This window comes from Pimephales promelas, chromosome 3 (genome assembly GCF_988280905.1).
Source record: "Pimephales promelas chromosome 3, fPimPro1.hap1.1, whole genome shotgun sequence".
NCBI lineage: Eukaryota > Metazoa > Chordata > Actinopteri > Cypriniformes > Leuciscidae > Pimephales > Pimephales promelas.
In genome coordinates, this window is record NC_142771.1 from 14,160,990 (window position 1) to 14,173,380 (window position 12,391).

At 43.7% G+C, this 12,391-nt stretch overlaps 1 protein-coding gene across 4 annotated transcripts in view; it reads right to left on the reverse strand.

The window, feature by feature from the left end:
- The window catches only part of sdk2a (sidekick cell adhesion molecule 2a), a 172,904-nt gene that overhangs the window by 42,477 nt on the left and 118,036 nt on the right, over positions 1 to 12,391 (reverse strand). For all 4 annotated transcript variants that reach the window (XM_039687348.2, XM_039687346.2, XM_039687345.2 and 1 more), the window contains exons 10-15: positions 7,550 to 7,666; positions 7,157 to 7,324; positions 4,964 to 5,066; positions 4,318 to 4,494; positions 2,607 to 2,743; positions 2,369 to 2,516 (exon numbers count right to left, since the gene is read on the reverse strand). In XM_039687348.2, the coding sequence (XP_039543282.2) occupies positions 2,369 to 2,516; positions 2,607 to 2,743; positions 4,318 to 4,494; positions 4,964 to 5,066; positions 7,157 to 7,324; positions 7,550 to 7,666 (850 nt within the window). The remainder of the gene's footprint in view (positions 1 to 2,368; positions 2,517 to 2,606; positions 2,744 to 4,317; positions 4,495 to 4,963; positions 5,067 to 7,156; positions 7,325 to 7,549; positions 7,667 to 12,391) is intronic.

Here is a 12,391-nt window from a genome sequence, read left to right on the forward strand (position 1 = left end):
GCACTAAAGCTGTCTTTTGGACCTTGACCCGTTTGGTTCCCATTGAAGTCCATTATATGGAGAAAAATCCTGGAATGTTTTCATCAAAAACCTTAATTTCTTATTGACTGAAGAAAGAATGACATGGAGATCTTGGATGATAGGGGGGTGAGTAAATTATCAGCAAAAGTTTTTTTTAAAAGTGAACTACTCCTTTAAATATTTTTTTCCCTTGTCTGCATATTACTTTGTATTTCATTTAAAAAATACCTTGGCCCTAAACAGCATGTAACATACAAATGAAGTGTGACTGTTCGCTTTCCATGACAGTCTCTTTCTGTGGAAGTGTGCAGTCCTTGACATAAACAAGCCGTAATAAAGAAACATCATGCCATAGGCCAGTGGTCCCTAAACTAAAAAGTGGCGTACCCCCTGAGGGGTTTACCATCCTTCTGCATACCCCCTCTCTTCCACTTACTGTAGACTGCAGTCATACATTTCCCCCTTCATTTTTTTTTACCTTTATGAATAACTTTATAAAATAAACATTTTTTATATAAAAAAAAATGTTCAATAGAGAAATATAGAATGATGGTTAAAACGAAGTGATATTACAGTAAAACGGCCAGTCTTACCGTAGGTGGCGGTAAGCCACTGTCTTAATGAGCGAGTCATCGAGTCATTCATTCATTAACAACGCAAATAGCTGTATTTTTGAATGAATCATTGAATGATTGACTCACAATTCGTTCAAAGCTGCAGAATTGTTTGCGAAACACTGACGTGTGCTGTAGTTCTGCTTTGTCTTTTGTTGGGACTATTATTGAATCTATAAATGTCCTAGCTTTTGCTTTCTGTGGTCGCCATTCATTGTTTACATGCACACCTTTTGTTTCAATCTAACTGAATTAATTCCGACTGGTGAATCTGAATGTAGTGTTTACATGAACGCTAAACAAGTGATCGGTTGATGTGCGTTTTTACATTGCTAAGAAAATTCGCGCTCCTCCGTGAGAAATACGAGGCCTATCGGTAATCACGCCACCGGCCTCCGTTCACTCGTCCTGCTCACCACAAACATAATTAATGGAGACTGTAGATTTTGCCCTATCTCGAAATCTCGGGCAGACTCATCACGGAGACTCACTAGTACCCTAGACTTGTTGTTTAACTACTGCACTCTGTTACCTGTAGGGATGTCATGGTACCAAAATTCCAGTAGTCGGTACCGATACCATTAAAATGTCACGGTTCTCTGTACCAATTTCGGTACCACAGCCAAATTATTATTTTTTTTTATTTAACTACTTGAAAAAATACATTCAATTAAATTCAATCACTTTATTATTTATTATGGTACATTTATGAAAGCATTGAAGGCTACATGCTGTTTAAACGAATATATTGATGATACTGAGAAATATTGCTTATAATAAAAATCAAGTGAAAAATACAGCATTCAGTGAATTTACAGTAATATTTTTAATAAATGGAGACATAGTTAAATATATTGTACAGTAGCCTAATATAATTATTTCTGTCAATTTCTTTAAGTTAAACCAAGCTTTTATTTTGACGGGTTGCCGTAAAGACCTTTGACTTTCTGTGCGTGTATGATGTATGATATGACGATAGTTTTTCTCAAATGAAACGGTAAAATGCTCATGAAGTGACTCTCGGAGATGGAATCATGAATCATGTCATCCTATCGTGAGGCAGCAGAGACTGAAAACAGCGCGAGCGTCACTCTTGCTTCAGTGTGTGTGTGTGTGTGTGTGTGTGTGAGGTAACGTTAAATGTAATACCCATATGTAATAAACGTAATACCCGGTTTGACCTGGTATTCGGTACCACCGGGACTTGGTACCGTAACATGTACATTTTTTTAGTACCGATTTGGTACCGAAGTAGCGAATATTTTGACAACACTAGTTACCGGTAGGCGTGGCCTCCTAGGGCAGCAAAGCAAGTGCATTCTGGGAGTTGTTGTCTTTCGTCCACATGAGCCAAAAATCCATTTTCTGGCTTTTCTCAGTCTAGGAAGCTCCAAATTCAAAAATAATTTCACATTTCTTCTACATCAATGACCCATTTTTACTACACATTCATCTTTCCAGAGGTGAAGTATCCCTTTACATGTAGGGCTAGACTCAAAGCATTTTGTACGCGTACCTTCTGTCACATCATGTACTCCCAGGGGTACGCGTACCCAAGGTTTAGAACCACTGAAATATCTGTCTGTGTTAACACTTTGTGTCTTGAATATGTTTAAAAAGCAATCATTCTGTTAACATTGAATCTCACAGTATTATGTCCTAAGTTTCAGGCTTAACTGTGATAACAGAAAAGGTGAGCAAAAGTTTCTGGCTTTTTGAGTGCCACAACTCACCGTGCCGTCTCCCTGCTGAACTGTCCCTTCCCCACATCGTTGACGGCACACAGGCGGAACTGGTAAGAGCGTGCGGGGATGAGCCCCCCCACGATCACGCTGGTGGCTTCTGGATCGATGTTGGCCAAGAGTACGGTCCATGGTGCGTCTGTCACCAACAGAGACATTGAGAGTGGACTCTGAAGCTGAATGATGAGTGAAGAGTCATGACAAAAATACAGCAGGCCAGAAAACTCACTGTTCTCGGACACCTCCAGGGTGTAACGGATGAGCGGGCTGTTCCCGTCAAAGGCCTGGGCCCAGGTCAGGTTGATGGTTCTTCTCTCAGAGCTGCTGAGGGTGGCGATGAGGTTCTCTGGAGCGTGAGGCAACTGCCTGCAGAGAGAGAGAGAGACTGAGAAACGCCCAAAGTAACAAAAAGTGATCTTTAATCATTCACGCATTTTACATAACAATTGACACTGCATTTCCTTTCTGTTCAAAATATACACCAACATTCAAATTTGTGGGGTCGGTTACATGTTTTAGAAAGAAGTTTTCTTCTGCTCGCCAAGGCAGCCTTTATACAGAAATGTTATATTGTGAAATATTATTACAATTTAAAATAACCTTTTCTATTTGAATATGTTTTCAAATGTGATGTATTCCTGTAATCAAAGCTGAATTTATAGCATCATTACTCCAGACTTCAGTGTCACATTATCCTTCAGAAACCAATCTAATAATGATGATTTGTTGCTCAAGAAACATTTCTCATTATTATCAGCGTTGAAAACCTTTCTGCTGTTAATTATTTTCAAAAGAAATAAGTTAAATAGAACAGAATTTGTTCGAAATAGCAATCTTTTGTTACATATAATGTTCACACTTCTGGTCTTTGGTGAAATGAATGGGAAATGTGATAAAAACTAAATATATTTTCTTCATGTGTCAAAAATAAATAAATCTGGCATAAATCTGAAATTTTTTACACAGAATTGACACATAAATGCAATGTATCATAAAACAATAACATTTCATATGCTAATGCTAAAGCTAATGGTGTGGTTGAGGAATTGGATTCAAAAGTATATCTCCAAAAGCAGCATTAATGAATAGATGAGAAGTAAACAAAACAATTAGATATTATTTGTATGATTAAAAAGGTATATTTTTTGTACAATTACTCAATCAATTGTTGGGGTCGTATAGACCCCGAAGCCCAAAAGTGTAAACAGGAAACGAAGACCATTTGAAGGTTAAAATAAATGTACTGACCCAAAACTTTTAATGGTAGCATTAACTGTTTTACTTTATGTAACTTATTTTACATTTACATTTACATTTATTCATTTAGCAGACACTTTTATCCAAAGCGACTTACAAATGAGAATAGAAGCAGTTAAACTAACAGTATAGGACATCAATGCGTACAGTGCTACAACCCCTCTCGGTTTAATTTTAGCGCAGTTTTTTTTAGAATAGAAGAGAAGAGAAAGTGTAAGTACTACTGAATCAAGTGCTCCTGAAAAAGATACGTCTTCAACTGTTTCTTTGTTTCCTGAAAGTGGCTACCGACTCAGAAGCTCTGGTTGAGAGCTTCTGCTATTTTTCTGCAAACGATTTGGCAACACAAACGCGCAATTGTTTGTCACGTCAATAAAGCAAACCAAACTGATGTTGAGTGAGAGATAAGCAGAGTTTTTATAATAAATTTTGCCTCAACTGCTTTGCCAATGCACCATTATTTATCAAGGCAGATAAAACACAATGCACTTCTGTACTTGAAACAATGAAACATTGATAAAAAAGGGGAAAGAGAAAAGATTTTTGGATGTTTTGTTTACTATTCATTGTGCATTCCTAACAACCTCAGTTCAGTTCTTTAAATCCCAATAGAAAAACAAAACTCACAGATACAATGCAAGCAGGCGAAGCACACAGAGAGAGGGGTATACTTTGACACGTACCTGACTCTCAGGTGAGCGCTGCGAGAATCGTTGCCTCCCACAGAGGTGACCTTACAGGTGTAGGTCCCAATGTCCCCCGACCAGGTCTGAGATATATGCAGGGTGCCGTTGGAGTCGAGACGCAAGCGGGGAGTCGACTTCACATCAATAACCGTTCCACCTTTCTCCCAGATGTGCCTGTAAACAACAGAGGTCTATTTACTTCTTGTTCATGGCAACAAAACATGGAAAAGCTACTTAAATAACACAAACACACACATACACACACACACACACACAACAGCACATTGGCCTGTACATACTCTCCTCTCACACATCAACACTTCTTAATTGCAGCCACATCGTTTCCCCATTTAATCTCATCTGTCTTGCGTTTAATTAAAGTCTCCATCTAAGTTATTGCTTTGTTTACATATTCATCCATTTCCCCTGATCCAATGAATAACAACAGCCCAGCAGGTGACAGTTAAATCAAGTCTTATGAGACTGGATTTTAATAAACACACAGGAAGGGAAGTGAAGGGACAAGCTAACGTTAGTGTTGATCAAAGATGGAGTGTTAAGGCAGGGAGAGAGAAAGAGAGAGACAATAAATATTTAGACAGAGTTGACACAGCATTGACAAAGACATGGAGAGGAGTTGTACCTGATTGTAACGCTTGGGTCATGGGTCACCCCGCAGGTCATGGCTGCTTTGGTGCCCTTGATCACGCTCTGGTCCTGAGGTGGATTAGTGATTCGCGTTCGAGCTGCACACACAAATCACAGTGTAGTGCCGTGATCGATTATATTGATTACCACCCTCAATTTCTGTAACAACCATCCCTTGTGAAAAAGAAGTAAATTTGGGAAGGCAGTGCCTCCTCGAAAAATTGAATGAGAAAGTAATCCATACAAAAATAAAACAAGGAAAATATATTGCGAAATGTGAATTGATTTTCTAAAGTAACATTGTACAACAGCGACACCCACAGGCAGCGAGAGGCCATGTCTTCCTTTTCCTATTTAAAGGAGTAGTTCACTTTTCAAAAAAAATTTGCTGATAATTTACTCACCCCCATGTCAACCAAGATGTCCATGTCTTTCTTTCTTCATTCGAAAAGTAATTAAGGTTTTTGATGAAAACATTGCAGCATTTTTTCTCCATATAATGGACTTCAATGGGAACCAAACGGTTCAAGGTCAAAAAGACAGTTTCAGTGCAAACTGCAAACTGTTCAAAGGGCTTTAAACGATTCAGACGATGAATAAGGATCTTATCAAGTGAAACGATCGCTCATTAAAAAAAAAAAAAAAAAAAAAAGTAAATTATCAGCAAAAGTTACTCTTTTAAGAATGAATGGGGGGAAAGGCATAATCAGAAAGTATTATATTCACCTACTCCATCACTTTTTTTGCTTATTGTTCCAACGTAAAGAAACTATGGCACTACCTTTTTTTAAACAAAAGTGATCAAAACATCTGCAACAGTATATTGCTTATAAACATTTTTAAAAAGTCAGCCAACTCAGTCATGTGCACAGTCACTCTTGGAAGAAAAGGTTATATCAGCGCTACGTATTTGGAACCCCAAGGGTTCTTTGTAACCAGGAAAAATGTTCTATATGGAACCTTTTGGGTTCATTCATTATCATTTGATTTGTCCTTTACGGATTACATATTTCATATTATTGACAAACATCAAGACTCTAAAATGTATTTATGAATGCATGTGAATGATCACAAAATTCAAGATATGGGGGTTAGAAAATGTATATATATAATTTCATGTAGTTAATCAATATCACACGAAGAGTGCCATTTCAGTTTTTCTCCTCCAAAAATCAGTGTGATTAAAATGTGATATTAAGTTACTACAACAGAATAATAAATGGTACATTTAATTACAACTACCAAATGTTGTAGAATAATGTTATATACGAATGAATAACAGCCTATAGACCATTTCACAAGATGTAAACAACACTGGTCCAGAAGCACTTCCTGTTTCAGTTTGTAACTGTTTTCTTTATTTCACATGTAAAGAAACCATCTTAAAGATGTTTGTTTAACTTTTTAATTCCGTTTTAAATGTTCTGTTGGTTGTATTTTATCCCAGCTTTTATGCAGTGTTAAAACAGGAAGTGCTTCTGGACCAGTGTTGTTTACATCTTGTGAAATGGTCTATGAACAACATTTGTGCCAAAAGGCTTCTTTCTTGTCATTATGGAATCTTTTTTAGCATAAACGGTTCTTTGGAGTTGAGTAAAGAACCCTATGCTTCATATATGGAACCCCAATGAACCCTTTTTTTCTAAGAGTGTGGTGCGATCATCAAAATGATGTGGTGAAATCAACATGCAGAAACAAAACGAAAGACAATATAAAACAACAAAAACACAACACACAAAATAAAAGATGACAAAACACACGAAAAAAAAACAAAAAAACTTTTTCATAAGAAAAATTATGAATTTTTCATTTTTGTGGTGAAATCTGCACATAGAAACAAAACAACACAAAACAAAAAACAAACAACACAAAATTTAATAAAACTAAACGGACCAAAAAAAAATACAAAACAAAAAACCCCCACAAAAACAACAAAACAAAAAATCACAACACAACCATACAAAAAAATAAATAATACGCATAAAAAAACAACAACATAAAACAGCTGACTCTCATGACTGTGTGTCAAGGTCTTAAAAATGAATGTTATAACAAATCAAGATTACTTCAAGTTGAACTATTCAAGATGTAAGGAAAATATATTATTACTCAATGCACTTGATGGTTAACACCTGACATTTCAGTCATTTCTAGTCACTCTGTGTGAGACGACGAGCCACGCACTCACCCCACACCACCAGATCGGACGAGGCTTCGTCAATCCCACGGGAGTTACTGGCCATGCAGGTGTAGGATCCGGCGTCAGACAGGTGAGAGGGGCTGATCAGAAGACTGCCAGACTCCAGCAAAGTGAAACGCGGCAACTGCACAGAGCCGCTTGCCAGAACCCGTTCGGCTGTGCAAAGACGGAGGGATGGCGAAACACAAGGGAGAGAGAGAGAGAGAAATGAAAACGAAGATCAAACAGACAAGACGGTCCCCAGCTCACCAGAACAACGTTGATTGAACACTTGATTTAGCCAACATCCCTAAGCTTCCATAGATACACCGATGTCCGTAAGTCAGTCCGAGGCACTGATGAGTATCTTTCTCTGAGAGAGATGACTGATTGAAGACTGACCTTTCTGCCATGTGATTGCGGGCCGCGGGGCTCCCGAGGTCTCACAGTGTAAAATGATAGACATGCCATCAATCACGGCGCTGTCAGAGGGGCCAGCCGTGATGTTTGGGGCGATACCTGCAGCAGATTGAGAGGCTGGTAAGACAAATATGCAGCATATTCACACAGACACACACAAACTGGGTACTTTCCATTGACTTCTATTGTTGTCTTACTGAGCTAATCATATTTTCCACCATTTAAGCCTAACAGGCTGTTCTATTTTTAGATATTCCTGAAGACAATTAGTAAGTTTATAAAAGCAATTTTCTTTGCGAGGACTGTTGGTTCCTAATTGCAGGCGACTTCTGGATTTATTGTCCTTGTAGAGAAAATTAAACCGTTACGGAATGATCTGGAAACATATTCCGCTACCGATTCGATCCAATCCGTCCATGTTTGCTCCAGTCCAGTTTTACTTTCATCCTGTACTGTCTCTATTTAACAAGTGTAATCACGTCAAAGTTCATTACATTAAGCATCAACACTTTTTTCAAGGCCATGTTCCTTGACTAAATAAAACGTCTCGGGTTATGACTATAACCCTTGTTCCCTGAGAAGGGAACGAGACACTGCGTCGATAAAATCGACTCTTTGGGGACGCTCCCTAAGCGTGCGCCTCTGAAGTATGAATGAAACTAATCCAATCCTGATTGGTGTTGCGTCGTGACGTAACATGTGACGGCATACCCGGAAGTATAAAAGTGACGCTGTCACAACACACACTAGCCTCGCGATGAAGCAAGACGCTCAAGGGTCTGAAAAGGGGGCGTGGCAACACGACGCAGTGTCTCGTTCCCTTCTCAGGGAACAAGGGTTATAGTCATAACCCGAGACGTTCCCTATCGAGGGAACTCAACACTGCGTCGATAAAATCGACTCTTTGGGGAACGAGTACCCACTAGGCCACGCACCGAACAGACCCGCCCCAGAGTGAAACTGATTAGGCACTCAGCAAGGGCCAAGTACGTGTGCACCGGGCGTACTGGGAAGGCTGAGACTGTAAAACCTGATGAAAGTATGCGGGGTAGCCCAGCCGGCTGCCTCACAAATCTCCTGCAGAGGTACTCCCGACAGAAGGGCCCTAGAGGAAGCCATGCCTCTAGTCGAGTGAGCCCTTAAGGCCAAAGGTGAAGGAACCCCACGCACCTTGTAAGCCTCAGTAATAGACTGGACAATCCAGTTACTTATAGTTTGTTTGGTCGCCGGGAGCCCCCTCTTAGGTGACCCAAAGCATACTAACAACTGGTCAGATCTTCTCCAAGAAGCAGACTTTTCCAAGTATACACTCAAAGCTCTGACGGGGCAGAGCAAGTGAAGCCTCTCTTCTCCCGCCGACACATGAGGTGGAGGATGGAATGCCTGAAGGACTACAGAGCGAGCCGTACTCGAAGGAACTTTAGGCACGTAGCCCGGACTCGGGTGCAAAAAGGCCTTTACTTTGCCAGGGGCAAACTCCAAGCAAGCTGGCGTTACCGCCAGGGCCTGGAGATCTCCCACCCTCTTAAGAGAGGTAATCGCTAAGAGAAAGACCATTTTCAGCGTTAAGTCCTTAGGCGAAGCCGACTCTAAAGGTTCGAAGGGAGCGAGGGACAACCCTTCCAGAACTATTGCCAGATCCCAGGCAGGCACCCTGGACCTGATCGCCGGCCTCATCCTCCAAGCACCACGGAGAAACCTAATGACCAATTGGTGCCTCCCCAGAGGTCCACCATCTACTGGCGCGTGGAAAGCCGAAACGGCAGCCACGTACACCTTAAGAGTGGACGGGGAGAGACCCGCAGAGAAACGATCCTGAAGGAATTCCAGAACTGAAGCCACTGGGCAGTTTACTGGATCCAACCTTCGTTCTCCACACCAAGTGTGAAACACCTTCCACTTGAGGCCGTATAATCTCCTGGTAGATGGGGCCCTAGAGCTAAGTATGGTTTCAACCACCTCAGCTGATAAGCCAGCATTTAGGTACTGAACCCCCTCAGAGGCCAGACCCACAGCTTCCACAACTCTGGGCGAGGGTGGAAGATTGTGCCCTCCGCCTGAGACAATAGATCCCTCCTCAGAGGAATCGGCCATGGCGGAGCTATGAGGAGTGATATTATATCCGAGAACCATACTCGTGTCGGCCATCTCGGGGCAACCAGAAGTAGACTGATGCCCTCTTGACGGACCCTCTCCAGGACCCCTGGGAGCAGAGCGATCGGGGGGAAAGCATACAGGCGAAGCCTCGGCCAAGCCTGTACCATGGCATCCAACCCCAGCGGGGCTGGATGTGAGAGGGAGAACCAAAGTGGACAGTGGGACGTCTCTCGAGACGCAAACAGATCCACTTCCATCGGTCCGAACCTCTCCCCTATCGACTTCACCACATCCGGATGAAGTCTCCATTCCCCGGGCCTCAGCCCCTGCCTCGACAGGATGTCTGCTCCCCGATTCTGAACCCCTGGGATATACATTGCCCTTATTGACAATATCTTTCCCTGGGACCAAAGGATAATCTGATGCGCCAGTTTGCACAGAGGGCGCGATCTGAGTCCCCCCTGTCGGTTCAGATAGGCCACCACTGACGTATTGTCCGTCCGTATAAGGACGTGGCGACCCTCGATGTCTGGGAGGAAGCTCCTCAAAGCCTTGAATACCGCCATCATCTCCAGGCAACTTATATGCCAAGTGCGATGATGGTCCTGCCACAGACCCCTGGTAAAGCGGCCGTCCATGACCGCGCCCCAGCCCGTAAGGGAGGCGTCTGTCGAAACGGTTTCCCGGCGACATGACACCCCCAACACTGGCCCTTGGGATAGGAACCAAGGCTTCTTCCATATTTGCAGAGACTGAAGGCACTTGCGCGTTACTCTGATCATACGGAACGGATTTCCTTTGGGTGAGAACCCCTTGGTCTTCAACCACCACTGGAGGGGCCTCATGTGAAGGAGGCCCAGAGGAATAATGTTGGATGCCGCTGCCATGAGGCCCAGCATCCTTTGAAAGTGTTTCACAGTGACGGCCTGACCTAGCCTCACCCTGGACACCATCGCCAGAATTGACTCGATACGTGCGGGAGACATACGTGCCTGCATTGTAATCAAGTTCCACACGACTCCCAAAAAGGTCGTGCCCTGGGACGGTTCTAGCACACTCTTCTTCAAATTGAGTCTTAACCCCAATTTTTGAATATGGCCAAGAACGACATCTCGATGCCGAACTGCCATCTCCCGAGACTGGGCCAAAATAAGCCAGTCGTCGAGATAATTCAATACGCGAATCCCCTGAAGTCTCAGTGGAGCAAGGGCCACGTCCATACACTTGGTAAATGTGCGGGGAGAGAGTGCTAGGCCGAACGGAAGAACCCGATATTGGTATGCTTCGCCCCCGAAAGCGAACCTCAGGTACCTCCTGTGACAAGGAAGGATGGAGATGTGAAAATAGGCGTCTTTCAGATCTATCGTGACAAACCAGTCCTCGGATCTGATTTGACTCACGATTGTTGGAATGGTCAACATTCTGAATTTGAACTTTCTCAGAGACCGGTTCAACACCCTGAGATCCAAAATTGGCCTTAACCCCCCATCCTTCTTTGGAACTATAAAGTACCGGCTGTAAAACCCGGACTCCCTGTCTACCGGAAGAACACGTTCTATGGCTCCTTTCGACAGCAGAGTCTGTACTTCTTGTTCCAGCACCTGAGCCTGCTCTGGGACCACCGCAGTGAGCACCACCCCAGAGAACTTGGGGGGGCGGTGCGCGAACTGCAGTCTGTACCCAACTCGTATTATCTGCAGGACCCATGGAGATATGTTGGGAAGATGATACCATCCCTCTACAAAATCTGCTAAGGGTACCAGCCTCTCGAGGCTGGCCTCTGGTGTCTTTTCGCTGGAAATTGATGCGGCCCGAAGCGCTGTTAACGGCGGACCTGCATCTTTTCCTAGAGGGCCCCGTTGTGAGAACAACCTCGGTTGTCTCACTGCGGAGGGGGCAGCCCTCTGAAGTCCTGCCTTGGCTAGGACCTCTTTTCCGAAGTCCTCTTAGCTTGAATGACGTCCCTCAGGTCGCCCCTCTGGCTGGAGGACTTCGGTTTTTGGGAGCGTTTCCTCTGTTGCCAAGACCCCGGAGGGGGGGCTCTAGAGGAAACGCTCTCCTTCTGCTCTGCCCTGTGGGAGGAGCTGGCTGATGGCTGGGGCTGCTTGCTTTGCCCCCCCCTACTAGATTTGGCCTTCGCTTTCCGGGGGAGGTACTGCTGGAACGCCGCAGATTGTTTTCTCGACTCCTGAAACCTGTCGACAACCGAATTAACGGCGTCGCCGAACAGGCCAGAAGCCGAAAGCGGCGCATCCAGCAGGAAGGACCTATCCTTTTCTTTAATACCGGATAAGTTCAGCCACAGATGCCTCTCCGTGGCCACCATGGCCGCCATAGAGCGGCCAATAGCGCTGGCCGCTTCCCTAGTGGCCCGGAGAGACAAATCTGCGGCCTTCCTCAACTCCGCGACATCTTCAGGAGTAGGCCCCTCCCCCTCATCCAAATCTTTCAGGAGGTCGGCCTGGTATGCCTGCAAAATCGCCATTGAGTGCAGACACGAACCAGCCCGACCCGCCGCCATGTAAGCCCTGCCCACCAATGCAGATGTCTCTCTGCAGGGCTTACTAGGCAACACCGGGGTCTTTAGGGAAGACGCCGATTCGGGAGAGAGATAGCTCGCTAAAGCCTCCTCCACCTTCGGCATCTTCCCATATCCCATATCTCGAGCCCCCATAACATTGCTGTAATCTATTACATTGGGACTCGAAATACGGGACGAATGCGGTC